This window comes from Loxodonta africana, chromosome 20, assembly GCF_030014295.1.
Source record: "Loxodonta africana isolate mLoxAfr1 chromosome 20, mLoxAfr1.hap2, whole genome shotgun sequence".
NCBI lineage: Eukaryota > Metazoa > Chordata > Mammalia > Proboscidea > Elephantidae > Loxodonta > Loxodonta africana.
This window is the reverse complement of record NC_087361.1, coordinates 36969707-36997132: the sequence shown is the minus strand read 5'-3', so window position 1 is coordinate 36997132 and position 27426 is coordinate 36969707. Positions and strand designations below refer to the sequence as shown.

At 37.8% G+C, this 27426-nt stretch overlaps 1 protein-coding gene across 6 annotated transcripts in view; it reads right to left on the bottom strand.

Annotated features, from left to right (window-relative positions):
• The window catches only part of LOC100658108 (ATP-binding cassette sub-family C member 2-like), a 110897-nt gene that overhangs the window by 59684 nt on the left and 23787 nt on the right, over positions 1–27426 (bottom strand). For 3 of the 6 annotated variants that reach the window (XM_064273098.1, XM_064273101.1, XM_064273097.1), the window contains exons 5-12: positions 25639–25816; positions 13443–13697; positions 10501–10566; positions 4320–4457; positions 2705–2851; positions 676–757; positions 521–587; positions 201–327 (exon numbers count right to left, since the gene is read on the bottom strand). In XM_064273098.1, the coding sequence (XP_064129168.1) occupies positions 201–327; positions 521–587; positions 676–757; positions 2705–2851; positions 4320–4457; positions 10501–10566; positions 13443–13697; positions 25639–25816 (1060 nt within the window). Of the gene's footprint in view, positions 1–200; positions 328–520; positions 588–675; positions 758–2704; positions 2852–4319; positions 4458–10500; positions 10567–13442; positions 13698–25638; positions 25817–25963; positions 26155–27426 lie in introns of those variants that run through there. The other 3 variants (XM_064273100.1, XM_064273099.1, XM_010590360.3) reach the window with 3 other exon arrangements.

The window sequence follows — 27426 nt, the reverse complement described above, 5'->3', positions numbered from 1 at the left end:
TTGGAAAACAGAATGCTATTACTAATCCATCCATAGTGAATCAATTTCTATGGAAATCAAATTGTTCGTTACAAACCAGAAATGCCCATTAAAAACTGGCATCTTCAATTCAATTTGCTAAATCCTTAACGACATTCATGATGTCCTGGATGCAGCCGATGACACCAGGAGATGTGGGAAGAATTTATTGTTGGCTTTACCTTTCTTTGGACTACTCCCGTGAGTTTCTCCATTTCCCCCAGGATGGCAGAAAGCACAGATGATTTTCCAGACCCAACTTGCCCTACAACAGCCACTAAAGCACCTTCTGGGACCTTTATGTTCAGGCTGCAGGGAAAAAAGGAAATGAATAGATAAAAGAAGAAAAAAACAACCGTGAAAAATGAACGGTACAGTGAGAAGTTAAAAAAAAAAAAACAACTTTTTAATTTCAATATATTCAACTTCTAAAATATGTAGAACTTTATAGAATCCAAAGCAAAAAAAAAAGTACGTTAAATTTTCCCAAACTATGACTTACTCTTTTAGTACTGGAACCCCTGTTTTATCCCAGGAAAAAGAAGCATTTGTAAATCCAATGGCATGATCTAGGAAGAAAAACAAACACAGCGACGCATTTTAGAACCAATTACCCAGGAGTCCAGTGAATATTGAGTGCAAAGAGGGACTGCTGACCTCCTCTGTAGTTTGTTTCAATACTCTGAAGCAGCTCCTCAGTGTTGAGAAAGTTCTCCAAACGACCCAATGATATCCTTGTCTATCAAAATAAACACAGACGGACTTTAACTTGGGTTGACGAAGAACTTAAACTAAAAGTATTTATGGTGATTAACGGCGTGATTAAAATTTTGATGCAAATTGAAGCTGTTAATACAAATATTCCACAAGACTACTTTGTATTATTTTAATGTTCTAAATAAATTCATTTCTAAAGACCAAGAACTTTCGAAAAGGAAATCAGAAGAAATGTCATCTACACAGGGAGACATTAGAAGGAATAAAAATTTCTCCTCATAATTCTAGAAAGAATGTAACAGCTGCTCAATAAATAATTATAAAAATATTAATTTTAAAAGTAATCTCAAAATTGTTGAATGAATCTTGCCTCTGATAATAAACAAAATCTCAGTTTGGGCAATAATACTATGTAATTTTAGTAAAATAACTACACAAATGTTTAGCTACAAATAGGATGACTAAAATAACATTTTTTTTTTTTTCCTGAAACTAACCTACTGAATATTTCCAGGACATTTTTATTTATATTGTGCTAGGAGATTTCTATAGGGTCACTATGAGTCAGAATCGACTCCATGGCAACAGATTTTTGGGGGGAGGGTTAGAAGATTCCTATTGTTAATCAGTAAGATGGCACTGGACTGAGGTTCTGTTCACCAGGTGCATCATATCAGTTCGCAGGACTGGTTCTTTTTCTTTTCTTTTTTTTTTTTTGGACTATTGTTCTCCTTATTTATTTAGTGAGTGCAGCAACTAGTGGTTGGAGAACACTGTGAGATACCATACCTCAGCTAGATCCTTACATTAAGAGCAAAACTTACTCTAAGTATTGACAATGTCTTAAAGAGAAGTGAGTATGAAAACAAGTGTTAAAAGCATCATATCAATGGTACTTCTTTGCCCTCTGCTGGTGAGTATATGTAAAATAAGTTGAGAAAGTTATTACGCAACACAAACGGTTTAATTGTATTTACTATTCATCTGTCTCTCTTTATTCAAATAATGAAAAAAAATTAAAAGGCAAAGTTCTTAGATCAAATAACTGGTTTCAATAAGCAAAGATTCACTTTTGTTTATGAACCCACACTTGAAGAAAAGGACTCAATGGGCATGACCACACAACTCAAACCTGCCATCCAGAAATACTTGACTGACTAAATCTCTGGGCAAAGGAAACCGAGAACTCACTTCTTTGGATTTCCTTGCAGTTTTAGCAGCCTTCTACTCATTGCAGTATCTAAATAGCCTCCAGGAATAAAAAGGAGATAACAACTAAAGGCAGGGTTAACCAGGTATCTGGTTTGGTGGCAGACTGGTATCATCAGTGCACTTTTCTCCCTGCTTATTTATCCCCTGGGTAAATGTCAGATAGTTTTATACCAAGCTCCTAATTATAAATTTTCAATTTAAAAACAAAATGAGTCCTTTGATGCCATAACTTAGTGTCCAACCGAAACCAAACCCATTGCTGTGGAGCCAATTCTGGCTCATAGCGGCCCTATAGGACAGAGGAGAACTGCCCCCCAGGGTTTCAGGTTTCCCAGGAGTGGCTGGTGGAGTCAAACTGCTGACCTTTTGGTTAGCAGGCAAGCTCTTAATTACTGCTCCATCAGTGCTCCATAGCGTCCAGTGCCAGCTTTTAAAGAAGAAGAAGCTTTTAAAAGCTAAGTAAAATCAACTAAGAAAACAATGGAGCCCTGATGGCCCCATGGTTAACTATCTTCAAATGCTTAAAGTCGTTTTGATAGAGAAAAATACAGGTAAGAAAGATATGATTCCTTCCACTGTATAATTTCCTCTATTATTTACTGGTTCATGGAAACTAATCTAAAATGTGGTGTTAAGCAGACAAAAACAAACAAAAAAAAGAAATAACATAAAGAAAACAAGACAGAAATAAAACGTCCACGAAACCACAGATTTCAGTAAAGGAATGATTCTTGGTTTAAGGGTACCCTGGATATACCTGGATCACAGCTGAAATCACCATTGGTAAATCAAACAAAGGAATCCTCAAAATATTAAACAAAGACAGAGATGTGAACACTTTAGCAGCTGTTAAAATATTTTCTTCATCCAATAAGAAATAGACTCCAAAGGTGGCCAGGGACACCTAAAAAATAGAGAGATGTCATTTTCTTCAAATATTCACCATGAACAACATTATGAGGCACAGACCCAAAAATTAGGGAAGGGAATTTTAACATCCCCCTTTTTTGTTTTACTGAAATTCAGCACTTTTGCTGAAGAATAGAAAACATATGTTCAGTACAGATTATACAATCATACTTCTTAGACAATGACATCTTGGAAATGAGGGTACAGTTTCCTTCTTTAAGACATCCCATACTCTTCCCAAAAACCAAACCCACTGCCACACAGTTGATTTTGACTCATAGTGACCTTACAGTACAGAGCAGAACTGCCCCACAGGGTTTCCAAGGAGTACCTGGTGGATTCAAACTGCCGACATTTGGTGAATAGCTATAGCTAGTAACCACTACGCCACCAGGGTTTCCTCCATACTGTAACTAGAGTGATAATTTCCATTTAAAATGAATACCAATTATTCTTTTTTCAAAACAGGGAAGTTTTTACATAAAATTATATTAATTTTGTATTGTTTCATAAAACGAAATAAAGTGCAAATAAACCATGGCTAGCAAAATTTATATTTGTTTTTATAAATTGTATTTGGATAAGGTGGAAGAGTTAATTTATGCATGAGAATGTACCGACTGCTTATCATGTATACAGTACTGACTTAAGCAATGCTTTCTAGACCCTTCTACCAAAGTATTCCAAATTTAAACACTTCTTTCACTTCCATAACTCCAGCATGTTGGTTTAAATAAAAAATATTATTCTAAATTATCAAAACGGGAGAAATATAGAACTTCCCCCCTTCCCCCCAACCAACTGGAGTGGTAACTTTGATTAAAACTGATGCTCCAGTTATATGTGGTATGTTTAGTCCTTGATTTTCACCCATTGCTTCGTACCCTCAAGGGAATTTATACTTTAGTTTAAATAACATGGGATTTCCACTGCTTACATGGAGGGATAGAAGGAGGATTACCTCAGTTCATATCACTTTGCTTCAAAATATTTCACTTTGTGAAGAAAAGCAATACCTTATCATTATGAGAATAAAATAAAGCAATATATCTATAACTTGCTCAGTACACAATAGAAACATTCAATAGAAGTCACTTCCTTTCTCTTCTCCATAGAGTGTGGCTTTGGTTCCATGTTAAAAGCAAGAAATTTTAGAGCTCAATGAAACTTTAAAATGTAGGTTATATTTTTTAAGAGTTGGGAAGGCATATATTCAATCCATGAGAAATTCATAAAGTAAAATATTGTATTAAAAAAATACTGACCAATGAAAACACAGATAATGTTTTTCTTTTCTTCAAAACTTGTGTCCTCTAATCAATATGAATGAATGACTGTATCTCTTGAGAATTTTGCTTCAAACACAGAGGAGTTCACACTGGATACTTTAATTCCAGGTAACTGGGAGATAAGTCTGTGAATCCAATTTGAACATCAAAATAGGAAATATTATAGAAACTCACCAAGAATGGAATGCAAGTTAACGTCAGCATAGAAAATACCCCCAGATACCCAGCAGATTTTTGAACTTCTAATTCCTGCTCTCGAATTTCATTAATCTTCTTTTTATAGGCGGGTTCCCAGGCATAAAATTTGAGGATCTGTAAAGGAGTCAGATGATAATTACTTGGTAATCAAAATCATACAAGAAATCAAAATATGCACACATACATACATATATATACACATATGCATGTGTTTGAGTGTGTGTGTATACATATATACATACACACATATATATATAATTGGTAGGCTCATAAACAAAAGTAAATTATTCCTGTTTTCAACAAAGTCAAAATATCTCCTGGAGTTGTGTTTTTTGTATGTATATTTCTTGCGGGGGTTGATCACTTAGTCTTACATCCCCTTTACTCACCAATAGCTTATTCCTGAGCCAGACTTTGGAAACAAATCCGTTCTAGCTACAAGCTCCATGCCGGTTTCTGACTAACTCAGTCCTGTCACTCTCCCTCTGGTCCAACTCTCACTTCTGTTGACTTTCCATTACTTAGTAGCTAAGCTCCTCTCTAGGAGAAGTAGTGACGCAGTGATTAAACTGCTCAGCTGCTAACCAAAAGGTAGGGAGTTTGAACCCACCAGCTGCTCCATGGGAGAAAAGTGTGGCAGTCTGCTTCAATAAAGATTTACAGCATTGAAAACCTATGAGGCAGTTCTACCCTGCCCTATAGGGTCACTATGAGTCAGAACTGACTTGATGGCAATGGGATGGGAAGCTACTCTCCCTGATCCCATTTCTTGAAGACTGATGTCTTAGGATTTCAAACCATCCTCTGAGAGGTGACTGGTGTTTTGAAACTGCCAACTATTTTCTAGGATCACAGGTATGAGAAGCAGAATCATATACTTGTTCACTGCACACATTTCAGACTGAGATATACCTACAATCAAATTCCAGCTCTGTTTCTGACTGGCACTGTGAACTTAGACGTGACTGTAATTGCTCAGAAAACCCTGGTGGCGTAGTGGTTAAGTGCTATGGCCACTAGCCAAGAGGCCCACAGTTCGAATCCACCAGGCACTCCTCAGAAACTCTATGGGGCAGTTCTACTCTGCCCTATAGGGTTGCTATGAGTCAGAATGGACTCAGTGGCAGTGGTTTTTTGTTTTGTAATTGCTCAGATGTTTTTCTTCCTTTTTTCATAAAATAGGGGTGAGAAATCTTTTTCTTGTGTTTATTAAGAATTACATGAAGAAAGCTGTAAAGCTATTAGCACAGCATGTGACATACAGAAGATATAGAGAGGTTTTATGGTACATGTTACCAGACCCCAAGGAAGCTGAATGCCCATGCCTTTAAACTATCCCAACTGATTGTTATATGGACCTCTGCCAAGATTCTAGCCCACTGTCTGCTAGGACTGCTATTTCAAATCCTGCACTTTGCTCAGTTCTCTTATTTCACCTATGCAGTCCTTGTTCTACTGATAACACACATTTTCTTTTGAGTATATCAATATTGAAAACCTATAAACACACATTACTACATTTGTTTGGATGCAGGGATCATGAATCAACCCACTAAAAGCTGCAAAATGCATTCAAATCATATTAATTTGGGGCATGTGATCTTATAAAATGACTGAGTTAAATTCTAAAAGATTTACTTAAGATCATTCTTAAGTTCAGGCAAATAAGTGTGTATCTGTCCCTTTCAAAGCATCTTTAATGCTACTACTTGTTTCACTTCAGTACCGTGATGGTTAATGCTATGTGTCAACCTGGTTAGGCTATGACTACCAGCGGTTTGGCAGACACCAGACTGGTTGCTCTTCCATAATGTGATATAATGTGATCATCGTCCACGATGTGATCTGATAGGATAAGCCAATTAGTTGAAGGGAGCATTTCTCTGGGGATGTGTCCTGCCTCCAGGACATAAATGGATGTTCTGGCAAAAGCGCATTCAAAGCCAGCGGAGGTCTTCAGGCCACCACCTGACCTATGGATTTGGGACTTGTCAGGCCCCACAACAGTGTGAGTCATTTCCTTAAAATAAGATAAATTTCGCTATTTATATATGTATATCAGTATTTCTCAAGCTGAAAGAACTGAAGAAAAAAATCAAGCCTCAAGTTGGGATACTAAAGGATTCTACGGGAAAAATATTAAATGACACAGAAAGCACCAAATGAAGATGGAAGGAATACACCAGACTCACTATACCAAAAAGAATTGGTCAACATTCAACCATTTCAGGAGGGAGCATACAGTCAGGAACTGATGGTACTGAAGGAAGAAGTCCAAGCCGCACTGAAGGCCTTGCTAAAAACCAAGGTTCCAGGAATTATTGGAATACCAACTGAAATGTTTCAACAAACAGATTCAGTGTAGGAAGTGCTCACTCGTCTATGCCAAGAAATTTGGAAGACAGCTACCTGGCCAATTGGCTGGAAGAGATCCATATTTATGCTATTCCCAAGAAAGGTGATCCAACCAAATGCGGAAATTGCTGAACAATATCATTAACATTACACGTAAGCAAAATTTTGATGAAGATCGTTCAAAAGCTGCTGCAGCAGTATATCCACAGGGAACTCCCAGAAATTCAAGGTGATTTAGGAGAGGGTGTGGAACCAGGGATATCATTGCTGATGTCAGATGGATCCTGGCTAAAAGCAGGGAATGCCAGAAGGATGTTTACCTGTGTTTTATTAACTATGCTAAAGCATTTGACTGTGTGGATCATAATAAATTATGGATAACATTTTGAAAAATGAGAATTCCAAAACACTTAATTGTGCTCATGAGGAACCTGTACATAGACCAAGAGGCAGTCATTCGAATAGAACAAGGGAATATTGCATGGTTTAAAGTCAGGAAAAGCATGCATCAGGGTTGTATCATTTCACCACACCTATTCAATCTGTATGCTGAGCAAATAATCCGAGAAGCTGGACTATAGGAAGAAGAATGGGGCTTCAGGATTGGAGGAAGACTCATTAACAACCTGTGTTATGTAGATAACACAACCTTGCTTGCTGAAAATGAAGAAAACTTGAAGCACTTACTGATGAAGACCAAAGACCACAGCTCTCACTATGGAATACACCTCAACATAAAGAAAAAAAAAAATCCTCACAAATAGACCAATAAGCAACATCATGATAAAAAGAGAAAAGATTGAGGTTGTCAAGGATTTCATTTCATTTGGATCCACAATCAACATGCAGGGAAAAAGCAGTCAAGAAATCAAAAGATTTATTGCACTGGGCAAATCTGCTGCAAAAGATCTCTTCAAAGTGTTGAAAAGCAAAGATGTTGCTTTGAGGACTAAGGTGTGCCTGACCCAAGCCATGATGCTTTCAGTCACCTCATATGCATGTGAAAGCTGGACAACGAATAAGGAAGATTGAAGAAGAATTAACGCCTTTGAATTGTAGTGTTGGCAAAGAATACCGAATAGACCTCGGACTGCCAAAGGAATGAACAAATCTGTCTTGGTAGAAGTACAACCAGAATGTTCCTTAGAAGCAAGGATGGTGAGAATATATCTGAAATACTTTGAACATGTTGTCAGGAGAGATCAGTCCCTGGGGAAGGACATCATGCTTGGTAAAGTAGAAGGTCATCAAAAAAGAGGAAGACCCTCAACAAGATGGACTGGCACAGTGGCTGCAACAACGAGCTCAAGCATAACAACGATTGTGGGCATGGCACAGGACTGGGCAGTGTTTCATTCTGTTGTACGTAGGGTCGCAATGGGTTGGAACCAATGCAACGGCACCTAACAACATACCTACATACACACACATACATACATACATATATATATATATCTCTCACCAGTTTTGCTCCTCTAGAGAACTCAGACTAAGACAGTACTTTACAACTCAGTAAAAGTTCTATGCAGCACAATGCGAAGCATGTATTGATTCTAAAATGTACATAAAATTGGTAAATTCTACGTATATAATAAGAGGCATCACACTGAGGAAATTTCCTATGCAAACCATCAGTGCCAGAAGAAAATTTCATGTGCAAATTTTGTCCCTTAGATAATTATGATGAGGTGTAATAAAGGTGCAATAGGATTTGGAATTATATATACACCCACTCCTTATTGACATCATTAGGTTCCAAAGATCAGGTCATCATATGAAAATTGGTATTATGCAAAAATGGATGATGAGCACAACAGATCACAAAATGGAGGATGACTACATCATTACATATCTGCCAAATTACATCATTACATAGCTGTCAAATTGCATCGTTACACAACTGCCAGATTACATCATTACACAACTGCCAAACCGCTGAGAGTCATGGCCCAGACAAATTGACACATAATCTTAACCATCACAACCAGCACTACTCTTGCTTCATACCTCAGCATTTGTTACTGCTAGATGTACATTGTTAATGCCCAAAATACTCAGATTTTTTTTACTATTGTCGTAAATGCGCAATGTCGGATAACGAGACAGTTAATAAGTGAGGAGTAGGTGTATGTGTATATAAAAGTTCATGAAGTTTCATTTTCATTTACAGAAATTATACTAGTGATGTGGGTGGAGTAGCTTTACTAGGGAACACATATTTTGCAACATACCCCTTTTGTAAAATAGCATTTGTATGATCATTTTATTTCTGTGCCACAAAAAACAACCTGAATGACATCCGATCGTTTCCCTCATATAAATCTGGTTTCACACTGACAATGTTATTGCCACTCTTGCCTGCTTCATCCCATCTCTTCCACATAAACCCTTTGTGGTAAAATGAGTTACTTGATGTGGCCTTCTGCCTTGGTCTTTGGAAAGAGAGCTTGAGACATTTTTCTCCTCAACCCTGAGGAATTAGTTACCTTTGCGCTAGTTTTCCACCCCAGAGGGTTTGTTATTTTGCCCAGGCTGATTGACATTTCCTGGGTAAGCTATAAACAAATGGTAGTTTGATATTTTTGTCTGGTCCTAGGCTGTAGCCTGCCTCATGATTAGTCTGCACCTCACGGGGATTGGTTAAATAAACCATGTAATTGAAGTGACTATGGACAGTGCACATAGCCTACTATGCAAATGAAGTGTCTATGACCTACCAAGAAGGGATTGGCCAGTTTGTGGCCCCTGCTGGGAAGGGCCATGGATTGAAATTGACAAGGAGTTGTGTGTATAAGCAGCCAACCCCACATAAGTTTTAAAGACAGAAAGAAGCAGGAAGAGAAGCAGAAGGAAGAAAGAAGAGAGAAGAAGCACAGAGAAGAAACAAGGAACCTCCTAAAAGAGCTGTAACACAGTGCAAGGGTACGAAAGGGGCCCAGTAGCAGAGCTGGGGGCGAAAGGCCCAGAAGGAGCCCAGCAGCAGAGCCAGCGGTGACAGATGGCAGGGCCAAAAGGAGCCTGTCCTGAAGGGACACATAAGAGCCTGTCCTGAGGGACCCAAGGAGCCTGTCCTGGGGGTAGGGGGCAAGAGGAGCCTGTCCTGGGGTGGGGCCTGAGAGGAGGCCTGCATTGCCAAGAGGAACCGAGAGCTATCCTACGCTGAAGAAGGGAGACTTTGCCTACATGTACCTGACCTGTAGTCTGTTGATCCTAATCCTGAGTTGTACCCTGCTCCTTAATAAACCAGTTAACTGTAAATATGGTCTGTGAGTTCTGCATGGCCATTGCAAGGGATTAGCAAACCCAGAAGAAAAGGAAAGAGTGCCATGGGAGAGGTGGCTGGTATCAAAATTGGCAAAAAGATTGGAGACAGAGGTGTGTTTGACCTCTACCTTACAGGAATCAGCTTTGTTCTGATAGTGACTCTCATTAACCCCCATGAAGCTAGACAGGTTCTGACGCTGATACTACTACTCTCACCATCTGACATCCTTTTACCATAAGTAATATGCTGTGGCTTTTGGGATATTTCTGTTCAGTTGTTGGTTGAGAAACAAAATACCTGCACTGTATCTGGTTTTGCATGTAAATGATATTTTAACAGAAAGAATTCTATGCACCTGAAATCCCTCCCCAACAATTATACTTTTGAGATTAACACACACACACACAAACACGTAAATATTTTGAGAAAAAAAAAATTTTTTTTTTTTTTACTGAGAACAGTAAAAAAATCATTTATTGACTAATTTATTGCCATGCTCTAAATACTTAAATCAAAGCCATATGCCTTTTATATTACCTTAATTCCATGTAAGATTTCATTGAGTAGTTTTATCTGTTTATCTTTGTTCTTCATTTGACTTTTCTATTTAATGGAAAGAAAATAAAAGCATATATGAGTAAAATTGGTAGTACTTTTACTTATATGGGCACACATTCTTTTAAACAACAGTCTATTTCCTACATTTTAATATAATATTTAATTAAGGAAAACCCTCTTTCAGTATTCACACAATATTATTCTGTTGATAATTTTAGAAAATAGTTGTAAATAGATATTAAAAAAACTTAAATGTATGCAGCAGTAGAATAAAAGCAAAATGTATACTTTCTAAAACAGCAGAAAATATATTTATTTAAATGTGACTTGTTTAAAACTGAATAAATAATATACACCCACATTCTATTAAAATGGGATATATTTCTAAGAATTTCTAAGAACAAATTTACATTTAATTCCACAATAGAGGTATAACAGAAAACAAGTTAAGTTCACTGAATTATAAGCATATTATCTCGATGTTACCAGTACGTTGGAAATTGGAGTAATTAAAATGTATATTTTTCAATACTGGATGTTTTTCTTTTCACGAATACGAAGCCGCTTCTTGGAAACCCTATAGGGCAGTTCCTTCCACTCTGTCCTATAGGGTCGCTATGAGTCGGAATCGACTTGACATTAACAGTTTTTTTTTTTTTTTTTTTTAATGTAATTATTGTATATTTGCCTCAGGAGACAGGCCTAATGGCCTGTTTCTGAAAGATCACAACCTTGAGAACCCTCTGGAGCCGTTCTGTTCTGCATACATGGGTTCACCATGAGTCATAACTGCCTGAACAGCAGCTAACAACAGCACTGCACATTTATTTAAATATTTAGTAATTATAATATTTTATATTTATCATTGTTTGAATATTGCATCTTAAAGGTTTCCTCTGATACCTTTGCCATTTTTATGTTATAAGTAATAATATGTATTTTTATAACTTATAAAGAACTCACTTGTAAATTAATACATGTTACATTGTTTGTAATCTTTACAGGCGTGTTTTCTGTTTAGTATATTTGCGTATAACACTGCAGTCTCTGTGAAGGCTCAGGACTCCGGAATAAGGTTCTAAAAAATGGATTTCCGTTCCTAATAGCATGATTTTAAATGGCTTTATTAAAGATCTACAATTTTTTTAAATTAGTTTAAAAGCAATCATCTATGATTATAAACAAACAAAAGCAATAATCTATGATTATAAAACAGGTTTGTTTATCATGCTTTAATACATCTTAAATACTTCTACTTCATAATTATATGCTATATTCCAGGTTTCATCCTTCAAGACTAGTTATCTTTGGGTAATTATTTTAATAATTCAGAAGCATATGAAAGAAGGTATAAATGTATTAAATAAGAAGTGAAAAATACGTCCTCCATCCATCTATTTCCACTTCTACAGATAACTACTCTTAACAGACTGGTACTTTATCTCCAGATTATTTCTATGCTGATATAAATACACTAATATTTATATCTATATATTTTTATCTATCTCTTTATCATATACATCTGCACAGGTATATTAAAATTTTTAAAACAAGACTCATGATTTTCTATACGTATGTGTGTATGTCTGTATATACACACACACACGTCCCTGGATGGTGAAATGGTAACGTGCTCAGCTACAAATGAATGGGGTTCACAGGTCAAATCCACCTAAAAGTGCCTCAGAAGAAAGGCCTGACATTTCCTACTTCTGAAAGATCACAGCCATTGAAAATCCTATAGAGAGCAGTTCTACTCGGAAACACATGGGGTCACCATGAGTTGGAATCAGCTAGATGGTAACCGGTTACTGGCTCAAAAGTGTATACAATATGACATCTGCCAGTTCAACGTATTTTCATGTGCTAGCATGGAGTTTTTGTTTATGGGGATGAAAATCTGGCAAGGGATATTGGTGATGGTTGATGTAATTGGTTTTATGGTTATGTAGGCACTTAATTTGCATTTTCCTCTAATACATGATTGACACACTTCCAAATCAGTACATAGACACTGCTCACCTTTGATTCATTTAAAATAATAAAATATGTTTTCTAAGTAAGACATCTGCTCCTGTGAATGTGAATTTAACCTGAGGCACCATCTGTCTCCCCCGCTACAGTGTGATTTCCTTCAGGCTAGCGAACTATGCTCTGTTTCTTCATTCCTATAGCCTAGCACAGTGCACACTGTCTAACGCATGGTGGGATGCCACTTACTATATATTGATAGTACAATGAATGATTCACTGAATGTAAAAGAAGATAATTAAAATTAGTTCCATTAAACATTTCCTGTTCACTTGCAGCATGCAGTCACTCCTTGCTCACATTAACCCACTAGCCTCCTCCCCGCTCTTCTAACAACCAAGCATACCCCCCCAAGGAGATGGATTGACACAGTGGCTGCAAAAATGGGCTCAAGCATAACAATGATTGTGAGGATCGTGCAGGACTGGGCAGTGAGTGCTTCGTTCTGCTGTACACAGGGTCCCTATGAGCTGGAACTGACCCGACAGCACCTAACAACAACAGCATGGAAAATGGTAACTTTTTTTATGCTATTCCCTTATCCTAATTTATTTTCCCACACACATGCATATATATATTACCAGTAGGCATTATGTTATATATCTATCTATTTTCTTGGTGTCTGTCTCTCCCACTAGCCCCATGAGATCAGGAATGTGTCAGCTCTCCTTAATGTTGTATTTTGTGTGCCTGACACAGTGACTGGCCCAGAGAGGTACACAATTAATATTGGCTGAAAAAGCAAAGGAATGATAAAATTGGCTTGTTTCCATTTATAACCTCTATTTTCCCTATATACAGAACTAGCTAGATGGTTACTGCCAATTCAAGTCAGAAAACTCAACTTCTGGTTGATACATGCAACATGAAGCAATCATTTTCTTACTTACCTTCAGCTTTTTTACTCTAGTAGCAACTAAAGCATTTATTGGTATGACAAACACAAGGACTGCAACCCCTGCTAACACTGCTGGACCCAGTTCTTGCCAGAGTAATGATACGACCATCAGGATTTGAAAAGGCGCTGACCACAGAAGATTGAGATTTGCTGCCAAGTCCACGAGCTGCTGGGTATCTCCTGACATCAAATTAATAATTTCTCCAGTGGAAAACTTTTTTCGAGAAACACTAGATAAAACTAAAGCCTGGAAAAAAGAAGCAAAAATGTTTTAATGAGTTCTGTAGATTATGGGGTGTCTTTATATTCAAACAATGGTAACTTCTTAATGTCTAATATATTTAGGAAAATTTACAAGGTTATTTATGTATTTGTGTCAATACAATATCAAAGGACATGATTTTTAGACGAGGAAAATACAGTTACTGATCAAAGTACGTAGTTTAACATTTCCATATGTATTGGTAGAGAAAAACATTTGCGTTTCCAAGTATATATGTTCACCAACGACACCACACAACTTGCAAAAGAAATCTACTGTAGATGCTATGACGTGTCCCTCCACTTGTTGGTACCCCTATAATGCTAAACAATCTAAATGTTATCAACACAAAGTTCATGAATAAATGAATATCTAATGGATACCGATTAATTCATTGTATCTATATTAGAAACTGTGGAAGATTTAAAAAAAGGACACAGTCCCAATTATCCAGATTACCATCTATTTGTAGAACCAGGCTACACAGACAGAGACACACAGACACACACACATATACACACACACACACTGCATGGTATCAAATCATTCTACTAATTAAAAAAAGCAATTTGATCTTTTGGTCCTGGTTCTAAACCCACCCAGTAGTTGACCTTTAAACAGATTGGCTGCAGGGCCCACCAGTGACTGATAAAAACCCTAGAACTCAGGAGGCTCAGATGGGGCTTCCTGATCGACCAAGAGACAAAGAGTCAGGAGGGGAGTACGTACTTGGATACCAGGAACCTGTGCTATGACCCTTCCAGACTGAGTAAACCTGCAACTGCGACGGCACCAGAAGAAGTGGAGGCAATGAGCAGACCCAGACAGTGGTAGCAGAACGTAAAGACCAAACCTCCACTAAGAGGTCAGAGGAACGACCAACAGCCAAGCATGCCAAGTCATTGAGTTTCCTGTTTGAACCTTTCCTGATGGGTGAGAACAAACACGGGTTTTTGGGAAGGGTAAACAGGTCCCATTTGAGAAGTAAGTGGGTCTCCTTTTAGACACTGAGGTCCCAGGCTGTGACCACTCCTAAACCTCACCCTTTGCATATCTTCATTTCTGTTTATATCTTCTCCGTTACTAAAATTGTTACTGCAGTTATGTTGTTTCCATGAGTTCTCTGTGACTGTTCCAATGAATTACTGAACCCAACAAAGAAGGAGTGTTATGGAGGGGGTGGCTGGTATGAGGGTTGTCCTTTCAGTTGGTGTCCAAAAAGTTCTCCCATTTTCACACACGCATACACACACACACACACACACACACACACACATGCATGTATGCTCCCTCACATATAAATAAAAAAAATTAATATAGGCCAACTATAAGTGTGAAAACAGCTAAGAAGGGCCATGGGGATTTAAAAAGATAAGATTATCGGAAAAGCTTTATGGAGCAAATGGAAACGCATCTTTTCTTCCAAGGTTCAATTGTTACTTTTGACCTATGCATGTTATATAATATTTGTATATTGAATCCAATATTCCTCAAAGCATAATAATCAATAACTTTTTACCAAGACTGATGATAGAAATCCATATATTTAATTCCCCATCGATTTATCATTCCTGCTGAAATGCATAAATAACTATAAATAGGAGGAAATTTATATCTGTACTGGAATCCGGGCATAAGTTCCATTCCTATGCCAACATTTTATGGAATTTCCACTAAACTGATTAAAGAGAGATTGAGAGTTGGAACTAAAAAGAGTAAATGGGATAAGGGAGGCACTTAAAAATCTATTTATTCAACAAATGAGTAATGCACAGGCAAAGGAAAAAGCCCATCTGAAAATGAGTAGGCAGGGCTCTCAGTGGAACTCAGCTCTAATGTTGCCCAGCTTACAGCAAGAGGGGTTTAAAGCAAGAAGGGGCCATGAGGCTGACTGGAAGGAGCTGCACAACGTTGAGAAGTTCGCAGGGTGCCAGTATTCCCTAACGTGGGTGCTGCGCAGTGTTCTAGTCTAGTTTACGTTTTTGCACTGTCAATTGGAGGCACTTTCCTACTGACTAATGAGTGGGACCCTGCACTGGTGATGAAACAAGATAATTATTCCTTCAAGAGGAAAAAAAAGAAACAGTGTATCCAATGCAAGTTTCCAGCCATATCACCTTCAGATGTAGCTTTCACCTCCTCCTAATAAGTTAATAACCACCTAACGTGGCAAAAGAAAATAATGAAAATTCAGGCATTGCAGTTGTCATTTCAGTAATCTGTAATGTTTTCAGGAGAGAACTACTGATGTCTAATAAAATTCACTCCCTAAATTACAATTATAAACAAATGTAGACTCTTTTCCCCCATCTTTCTACAAGGAAAAGACAAATAGTATTTAATATTTATGACCACACTAAAATAACTGCATTATCCAGGAGACTCTTCTCCTACGGGAAAAAGGTATTAAAGGAAGCCTGAGGAAGTATTTTAATATCTCTTTTTCATCTTTATAGTAAGGGAATATGATATGCATCAAAAAAGGGTAAAACGTATAAGAAAGCCACTTGAAACTGAAAACATAATTGCCAAATATTTTTAAAATGCAATGCAGGCACCAAAATTCCAAATGGATACTACAATAAAATGGATTTTGTATGCCAGTAGAGAATTTCAAAATCTTTACCTGTAACCTAGAGAAAAACTATTAAAAAAATAAAATGACGAAAGATAAGATTTAAGGCATGAAGAATAGGTACAGAAAATCACACACGTATACCTATGAGATATGTATATATATTTACCTATTTCTGTATATATTTAAAGTAATAACAAACCCAGTCTGTAGAGAAGAACGCTGGAATTCCAGTCCTAGTTCCTCCATTTAATAACTTTTTAACCATGGGTAAATTACTCCACAGTTCTGAGCTTCAGTTTCTATATTTAATATATATGAATATTATACTTACATTTTATATATACTTCCAACTGTATATTCACCTAGCATCTATCTACACGTATATACACATGCTGTTGTTGTTTAGGTGACGTTGAGTCCATTCTGGCTCATGGCAACGCCGTGTGTGCAGAGTAGAACTGCTCTGTAGGGTTTTTAAGGCTGTGACCTTTCGGAAGCAAATCGCCAGACCTGTCTTCCAAGCAGACTTTAGGTATGTTCAAACACCCAACTTTTTGGCTAGTAGTCGAGCACTTAACTGCTTGTGCAACCCAGTAACATACCCATAATAGTTCTTAAAACAGGGCAGAAAAGCACTGTGTGTGTCTGTGTGATAGCAATTATTTTACAAGAAAATAACAAAAAGGAGAAATTTTTTAAAAAAGCAGTAGACAATTCTTTGAGTGGAAGAAAGATTTCAAACCAAAAGCAGCTAAAAATATCAGTCAAATTAATTAGGAAATAGCACCTCATCTTATCCCGGGGAAATTTATAAATTCTAAGGATAACAAAGAAAATTCAAGCCTGGGGTTGCAATATGGAAGGAGTCTATGGGCAAAAAATTGAATGACGCAGAAAGCATCAAAAGAAGATGGAAGGAATACATAGTCACTGTACCAAAAAACACTTCAGGAGGTAATATATGATTAAAAACCGCTGGTACTGAAGGACGACATATAAGCCACACTGAAGGCACTGGTGCAAATCATGGCTCCTGGAATTGATGGAATACCAATTGACACGCTTCAACAATGCTGGAAATGTTCCTTCGTCTATGTCGAGAAACTTGGAAGACAGTTACCTGGCCAACTAAATAGAAGAGATTCATATTCATGCCCATTCCAAAGAAAGGCGATCAAAAAGAATGCAGAAATTACAGAACGATATCATTAATATCACATGCTAGCACAATTTTGCTAAAGATAATTCAAAAACAGCTGCAGTAGTACATTGACAGGGAACTACCAAAAGTATCAAGCTGGATTCAGGAGAGGACATAGAACAAGAGATATCACTGTTGATGTCAGATGGATCTTGGCAGAAAGCAGAGAATACTAGAAAGACATTTACCTGTGTTTTACAGACGATGTGAAGCCATTCGACTGTGTGGACCATAACAAATTATGGTTAATATTACAAAGAATGGAAATTCCAGAATACTTAATTGTAGTCATATGGAACTTGTACACGGATTAAGAGGCAGTTGTTCTAACAGAACAAGGGAATACTGGGTGATTTAAAATTGGAACAGGTGGTGGCAGGGTTGTATTCTATACTTATTCAATCTATACTCTGAACAAATAATCCTAGAAACTGGCCTATATGAAGATGAACATGGCATTAGGGTTGGTGAAAGATTCATTAACAACCTGCAATATGAAGATGACACAACCTTGCTTGCTGAAAGATAAGACGAGTTGAAGCACTTACCGAGAAAGGTAAAAGAATACATCCTTCAGTATGGATTACATCTGAACATAAAGAAAATGAAAATCCTTACAATTGGACCAGTAAACAACACCATGATAAATGGAGAAGAACCTGAAGTTGTCAAGGATTTCATCCTTTTTGGATCAACAATTAATGCCCATGGAAGCAGAGTATGTATTGCAAACAGTGTAAGGCATGGGGAAAATCTGCTAAAAAAAAGACATCTTTTAAGTGTAAATAAGCAAAAATGTCACTTTGATGACTAAGATGTGCCTGACCAAAGCCATGGTATTTTCAAAAGTTGGACAATGAAAAAGGAAGACTGAAGCAGAATTGATTCAAACTGTGATGTTGCTGGAGAATACTAAATACACCATGGACTGCCAGAAGAAGGAACAAATTTGTCTTCAAGGAAGTACAGCCAGATGCTCCTTAGAAGCAAGGATGGGAGACTCCATCTCAATTACTTTGGATATGCCATCAGGAGGGACCAATCTCTGGAGAAAGATAGCATGCTTGGTAAAGCAGAGGCTCAGCAAAAAAGAGGGAGACTTCGACAAGATGGACTGACACCGTGGTTGCAACAATGGGCTCAAATACAGCAGCCATTGAGAGGATGGCACAGGATTGGGCAGTGTTTCGTTCTATTATAAACAGAGTTGCTAAGAGTGAGAACCAACTTGAAGGCACCTAACAATAACAACAGACATAAGATAGGATATTATGTTCCTATTAAAGAATATAAATAGAGTTAGTTATATCAGTGAGATGTCCAAGCGGAATTTTTGAATAAGCAAATCAAAATAGGAAAAAAAAAAATGTTTACAACAGGGTTCAAATTTTAGAAAAGAATGAAATCTCTTCATGAAATTTACAAAATTAAACCATATATGCTATGAGTGAAGATGGTTTAAATAAGAAGGACGGAAAAACATGACAAGAGAAGGAAAAAAGTATCACACATATGAAATAATCTCTTCTATGCATTTATGTGAACTTACGTTTGTATTTAAGAGTAAATACATTTAAAAACAAAATCTAAAAGAGATTAAATACAAAATGAATTGCAAATAAATAATATTTACAAAGTATTTTCTTAATAATTTTACTTCTGACATAACATTAAGAAAATAACAGAGTACAAAACACGCAATACTCGGGAAGCCAGCACAACTTGTACACAGCAAGGTCATGGTAGCTCCATAGACACATCCAAACCCCACGAGGGACCGAATTACTGGGTTGAGGGCTGTGGGGACCATGGTCTCGGGGAACATCTAGCTCACTTGCATAACACCATTTATAAAGAAAATGTTCTATATTCTACTTTGGTGAGTAGTGTCAGCGGTCTCAAAAGCTTGTGAGTGGCCATCTAAGATACTCCACTGGTCTCACCCCGTGCAAGGAAGAATGAAGAAAACTAAAGACAGAAGGGAAAGATTAGTCCAAAGGACTAATGGACCACAACTACCACAGCCTCCACGCGACTGAGTCCAATACAACTAGATGGTACCCAGCTACCACCACTGACTGCTCTGACAGGGATCACAATAGAGGGTCCAGGAGAGAGCTGGAGAAAAATGTAGAACAAAATTCTAACTTACAAAAAAAAGACCAGACTTGCTGGCCTGACAGAGACTGGAGAAACCCGGAGAGTATGGCCCCCGGACACTCTTTCAGCTCAATAATGAAGTTGCTCCTGAGGTTCACCTTTCAGCCAAAGATTAGACAGGCCCATAAAACAAAATGAGACTAAAAGAGTACACCTGCCCGGGAAATAGGACTAGAAAGCAGGAGGGGACAGCAAAGCTGGTAATAGGAAACCCAAGGTCAAAAATGGGAGTGTTGACATGTTGTGGGGTTGGTAACCAATGACACAAAACAATATGTGTACGAACTGTTTAATGAGAAGCTAGTTTGTTCTACAAACCTTCATCTACAGTACAATAAAAAAAAGCTAAAAAAAGAAAATAACAATACAAAACAGTATATACCAAATATGTATATATGCATGAAAAAACAAATACTGGACTAAAACACACCAATGTTTATCTTTGGATTCTAGATGGCTGTTATTTTCTCTTCCATATTTTATGCATGGGACACATTTTCGTCACTAAACAAAAAAAAGTAATCTTTAAAAATTAACTGCTTTCAGAATATTAAAGAAAAGACTAAAAGGCACCCTGTGTGGGAAGTTGTTCTGTATGGTATTTGTAACGTCAGGAAAACTGATTTTTCTTTCAGTATTTTTTCCTGTCGAATCAACCTTTGCATTGCTGTGAGGGGTAGAATTCACAAGGCATGAAAGGCAATTTAGTTAGCATTTGCTGCAAATTATAAGATCTTACCTACCTCTTTGTTACATGAAATGATTTAAAAGAATATTGCAATACGATACCACAATTACAATGGCTAAAGCAACATCTTCTAGAACTGTCTGGCAGAAATATTTAAACTTACAAAAGAGAAAGCAGGATGGAGGTAAAATAGAAAGAAGCCCATCTATAAAATCTAAAACAGTTGGGGGTTCATAAATGCTCTTCAATAAAAATAAAGATTAGTGGGGCATATTATCAAAATAATTTTTTAAAGAAAATCCTTTCTTCTTCAATTATATCTGAGTTTTAGATTTCTACAATATTTCCACTTCACCTGAATCCTACTCTACAAAAAAAAAAAAAGGAAAGAAAGCAAAACCATTAAGACTGATCGCTTTTTATCACTTCATTTCATTTTTTGAATTACGCTCTAAGAAGACCTAGGTAAACCAGATAGAGTTCCAAGCCTTAAAACTTCCACAGAATGACTGGAAATGTCTTGATTACCATGGAGTTCAATTTTCTAATATTTCATTTTATCATCTTGTAAGTTGTTTTGCAATTTCATATCCTCTCTCTTATATGTTTGTTCCTTTGTAGACTCACTGTTGTGGCCCTAATTCACACCTTCATTTCCTGAACGATTTCAATGCCTCTAAGGAGCTCTGGTGCCACAGTGGTTAAAGTACTCAGCTGCTAATCAAAACATGGGCGGTTCGAAACCACCAGTCACTCAACAGGAGAAAGATGTCTCCTTCAGTGAAGATTTACAGCCTTGGAAACCCTATGGGGCAGTTCTACTCTATCCTATACGTTCGTTATGAGTCAGAATCGACTCAACAGCAGTGGGTTGGGTTGGGTTGGGTTGGGTTGGGTTTGGTTAAGGCCCTCCTTGTTTCTAGCCTCATCCATTTTCAATCCTTTTCTCCTAGTATTTCACCCTTTGGCTCAAATGGATCCCAACTATCTATAGTATAAAAGTACATTTTATAATGCATCTTTTAAGGTTCTTCTTTTTTTAAAAAAAAGCAAACCCTTCTGTCTTGCTACCCCTCCCCACTGTCCAGTATATGAAGTACTGTCTCTAGCCAAATTGATCTCCACACCAGTTTCTGAGCAGGAGTTGCACTCATTTCTGTATTTTTTTTCTCACATTATTCTAACAATAGAGCCTTTGCTCCATGCTCTTCTGACCCACATCATGCAGTATGAACCATGAAACTCTTCCTGACCATCCTAGCTGGAAGTCATAGCAGGAAGCCAGTTGCTGTTGAGTCAGTTCTGACTTACGGTAACCCCATGTGTGTCAGAGTAGAACTGTGTGCCACAGGGTTTTCAGTGGCTGATTTTTTTAAAGTAGACTGCCAGGCCTTTCTTCTGAGGTACCTCTGGGTGGACTCCAACTTCCAACCTTTTGGTTAGAAGCCTAGTGTTTTAACTCTTTGTACCACCCACGGACTCCTAGAGTGCGAAGTGCCCTAACAAGTCCTACCCTAATGATTCTCAACCAGGAGCTACCATATGTCTACTGAGGCACGGCAAATCTCAAGGTGGGACTTCATAACATCTACAATAATTCATTCTTCTTTAATTCCCTTGTGTGACAAATAGTATGCCAGGCTTTATCTTTCTGACTCTAAGTGCAGATTTTGGATTCTGCTTCCCCTCTTCCTGACTATTTTAAAGATTATAACTAAATTTTATAAGTTTTCCTTGTGTTTTATAATTATCACAATTTATATATATATATATATATTTTTATCCTACCTTTAAACTATACATGAAGACAGTCTAGACGGCAATATGGTAGCCAGTAGCCATATGTGGCTATTCAATGTTAAATTTAATTAATCAATGAAAATTAAAAGCCCAGTTCTTTGGATGTATTAGCCACATTTCAAAGGCTTCACAGTCATCTGTGACTAGTGGCTACTGCACTTGACAGTGCAGATATAGGACATTTTTTAAACTGCAAAAAGTTCTATTGGATGGCACTTGACATGGAGAATGTCCCCAGGCCTCCCACATTAAGCCCAGGGTTAAGGTAAGTAGTTTTTGAAACATGCACTCTTTCTTAGTTCTCAAGAATTCTAATGGAGCCTGTAACTAACCATGAGCTTAGGAGTAACAAAACCTGAGTTTTGACAGCCACAGGCTCTTAAAATCATTGGAAGGAGTCCTCTCTTCCTTTCCCTAAACCATAAAAATTATATTCACAACCTATGAACCTTATTCCAAACTACCAACAGTCATGTGGATGGATACAGAACAACTCCTGACACCTCTACGCTTCCCCCCAAAAGGTCTAACTGTCCATTTGAGACCAGCTTTTTTTTTTTTTTAAACCCTACTCTAATAACAAACCCTTGATGAAGTGGGGCCAACTTCAGATTAATATGCGAAAATTGCTACCTACTATGAGAATCCCTTGGAATCTTGAAGGTATCTAGATAGATAAAAATATGAATGCTGAAACATATGAAGACAAAGCAAAGGAAATTTAACAACACCTCTCAGCCCCATGGAGAGAAACTCCCTTTGGAAGCCAGATTTACAATAAGGGACTCAGAGGACAGGCCTGCCTTCCATCAGCACCTACCTAGAGGACTTATCCTAGTGCGTGAGTCAACCCTAACACTACATGACATAACATCTTCTGCTCCTTGTTTGATGGATCTTGGAGATAAGTCATAATCCCTACTACAGGATCCAGTGAATCAGCTTAACGGCTGTACTCCTTTATCCTTGAGTGCCCTGTGTTGTTAAACAATGACCAAGTGACCAAGCGATCACAGAGTTCCTCCCCTGTAGTCACTGTAATCTTACATTACCTCCCGGCTCTCTTTGCCCCTGCAATGGACTCACCTGCAATATTTGATTTTCCTTTTTACTTCTGACAGCTTGCTCTACTTTCGACTATAGTTTACTCCTACATGCTTGTAAACCCACCAAATCCTGTACCTTGGTGCTTTAATCACTGGGTGAATCCTGTTCCATACAGACCATATACATATAATCCATTGCCAATTGCTCTCAAGTCGATTGCAGCTCATAGTGACCCTCCAGGACAGAGTGGAACTGCCCCATAGGGTTTCCAAGATCGTAAATATTTCTGGAAGCAGACTGCCACATCTTTCTCCCTCAGAATAGCTGGTAGGCTAAAATCACACATCTTACAGTTAGCAGCCAAGCACTTAAAAACACTGGGCCACCAGAGCTCCCTGTGGAATATCTATACTTTTTTTTTTTTTTTTTTTTTCCTGCATCTTTGGATTCCTTCAAATTTACTGCCTCTAGAATTTTTTTTTAGAATTAGGACTGGAGTCCCTATGCAATGGTTAACATGCTCAGCTGCTAACTGACAGGTTGGAGGTTTGAGTTTCCACCTAGAGGTGGCTTGGAAGAACGGCTTGGCAATCTAATTCCAAAAAATCAGCCATTGAAAAACCTGTGGAGCAGTTCTCTTCTGACACACATGGGGTCACCACGAGTCAGAGTCTACTTGATGGCAACTGGTAACAAGAATTAGAGTTGGGACAGCCTCTCTGACTCTGTATTTGGACTGTGTTCTATGGAGCTAGGACCTGCTTCAAGTTCAGCTACCATTTCCCTGTTCAGTTGGTCCTGGGTCATTGCAGGGCCTCTAAAACCACTTCATGCCATTTTGACCCTGTTAGGGATTGTGCCTCCAAAAAATATGTGTTTTAAATCCTAACTCCTATACTTGTGATTATAATCCCTTTTGGGAATGGGTTTCCTTGTTATGTTAGTGAGGCAGTATTAGTGTAGCACACACACACCGGTGTGTGTAGGGTATGCCTTAAATCAATCTCTCTTGTGATATAAAAAAGCAATGTTGCATGAAGGTCACCAAAGGTCACCAAGGAACTGAGGAACTAAAAAATAGCCAAAAACCTTCCCTCCTAGAGTGAACAGAGAGCCAGAGGGCCTTCCCCTAGAGCCAGTACCCTAAATTTGGACTTCTAGCCTACTAAACTATGAGGAAATAAATTTCTGTTCATTAAAACCACCCACTTGTGGTATTTCTGTTATACCAGCACTAGATAACTAAGACAGGCTCAACAGCCAAAGGGCCTGTAATGTTCATGCCCAGTTTCAGCCCAAATTATACTAACTGCTTTTACTGATATAAACTCTACTGTTCTTTCCAAGACCGTTTTAAAGCTTCCTTTATTTTGCAAAACATTCCTTGTCTGCATACAACCTTTGTGGATTTCCTGCTCATCTCATCTCTTACAAAATTTGCATTCAGTTCCACACATTCATAATGTATGTTAATTATTCCTCCCAACTTCTTGAAGGTAGGGGACATTCATTCATTCATTCACTCACTCAGTCATCCAATTTCCATACAAATGAGTCAATGTCACTGTCTTAGATGAAGATATAACAGATAAATAAGTTTCTAGTCCAAGTCTTGACAAGCCCATAATTTATAGGGGAGCACAGAGTAAGAACTCAAGATATACCTGTTGACTGAATAACTGATTAATAATTATGGGAGGAAGAAAACTTTCATTGTTTATAAATATGATATAAATAAAAGATCACAATCTGGTTCTAGATGGAAAAAAGGTAGAGTTTAAAATTGTATTTTCAAAACCAGAAAAAGTAAATTAAGCTTTCAGGTTAACCCACATATAAGGATCAACCAGGTTTTGGGTTGGGACTTAGAATGAAAGAGAAGCATACAAAGGCATAAAGAAGAATGGCTTTGTTACACGGAAAAATGAAAGAGAATGAGCACAGGGGAACAACAAAGGTAGCATGCAAAATGAAAATGACTATAAAAAGAAGATACCTTATTGATGCATAAATGTAGATATGCATAAAAATAATTCCATTCCTTTTCGAAACCAAAAACCAAAACCAAACCCAGTGCCGTCGAGTTGATTCCGACTCATAGCGACCCTGTAGGACAGAGTAGAACTGCCCCACAGAGTTTCCAAGGAGCACCTGCCAGATTTGAACTGCCGACCCTTTGGTTAGCAGCCGTAGCACTTAACCACTATGCCACCAGGGTTTCCAAGGAGGCGTTAAATGATATAACCGTAGGTAGAGATCATCACTTAATTTTCTGGATTAGGGTCAACCAGAAGTTGACAACTAACAATGATCAGTCAAAGTTCTTTTAAAGAAAGCAAAGGGCACCCTAAGAACTTTTTGATATACCCTCCTATTTTTCTAGTCTCCTTACTTTTAAAGCATCTAAAGAAAAACAATAATTTAGAAATTGGGAATTCTGTCATTTTTTTACCTTTTTGTAAATGAGTCCAGTTACGGCTGTCCTGATTTTTACAGAGGTAAGCATGTTAAAACGTTGATATTGCTGAAGGACCAGGGTTTGCAAAAGGACTACAACAAAAAGTGCCACCGCATAGCCATAGCCACTCCAGTCAAAATCAGAGTGGTGTTCACAGAAAATGATCATCTGCCTGATTGTCACATAAAAAAATGAGAAAGGGGAAGAAATATTAAACATCTAAAGCAGTTAAATGCTTATGAGAGTTAAGTGTTGTCAAAACGTGGCACACACGCACACACGCACGCACACACGCACGCACACACACACACATCCCTACCTGTTCATTTTCTCTACTTGCCTAATTGGCACCCTTCTCTTTTTTTCACTCAAGCATTAGATCAGAAAGTAAATAAAACCACCAATCATGCTCACAGGCTTGCAGATGAGAGGTTATCTTCTAGCTTTCATGTGGCAATCTCATCAAATAATTTACTCTGTTCTGGTCTAGTTTCATCAGAAAAGTTGAAACTAAAGACATTTAAAAAAAAAATTTAGTTTCAAAATCATACATTTTGCCAAATAAAGGGAAACATGACAATCAGAACTTAAATAGGAGATCCTGAGGATGAAACACAAGTTTTTAAAGGCTGAAATTATAGCTCACTTTTTATTGCTACTTTTATCCATATCTGATATCTCTCTCCACATCCTTTATTTCCTCCTAAGTTTGGTGATGGCATGGTCATGATGATCAGAGTCGAGGCTGGGGTACCGGAAGACAATTAGGATGGTTATTATCATAACCTCCTTGGTTTCTGCTTGTCCCTCAACTATAAGCACTGACTAAAATTCAGAGTTCCTGGCATTCATTGTCAGTAACGTTACATCCTGGACATTCTAACCTCAGCACACGTGGAAAAGAACCAAGGAAACCCAGCTAACAGCCACAACCAAGGCCTTAGATATATGGCCCCATTTGAACTGCAGCACCCATCTCTAGCTGTTCAAGTCACTGGCTGAGGCCGGCAGTCACTGTGAGGCAGAGCAATAATGTCCTCTGTCCTGCCTAAGTCCTGACCCACAAAATTATGAACATGATAAAACGGCTGCTTTATGCCATTAACTTTTGAGGTGGTTTATTCTGCAGCAATAGATAACCAGAACAGTACAAATAGTTTAACAACAGTTTGTACAAACAATAAGCCACTCTTAACAGTTACAGTGATGGGAACTCTCCTGATAGTCAGATATCAGCCAACTGGCTGATCTTGTAAGCAAGGCTTTCCTACGGTAGCAGTCAAGCTTGCTAAGGTAACTCTTTCCTATACAATGGCTAATAGGTATTTCAAATTCAGCAAGGCCAAAAGCAAACCCCACTTCCTATTCTACTCTTTTCTAGGCCTTCTCTACCTCAGTAAATGGTATAAACCAAACCAGTTGCCATCAAGTCTATTCCTTATTACTCAAGCAAAAATTTCTGAAAGCAACCTTGATTACTCTCTTCCTTTTTCAGTCTACACTCAATCCATCAGTACGTTCTGTTAGCTTTGCCTTTAAAATAGAGCCAGAATCTAACTGCTTCTTATCACCTTCACCACTACCCCATAGTTGAAGCCACCACTGACTTTTGCCTGGATTATCATAATAGTCTTCTAACTGGCGTTCCTTCTTCCACCCTTGCTCCTCTTTATTCTCTGCACAGTAGCCAGACAGATCTTTATAAATCTTAAGTCCAATCATATAATTCTCTGCTCAAAATCCTTCTAAGGCTTCCCTTCTGACCCAGAACAAAAGCCAATG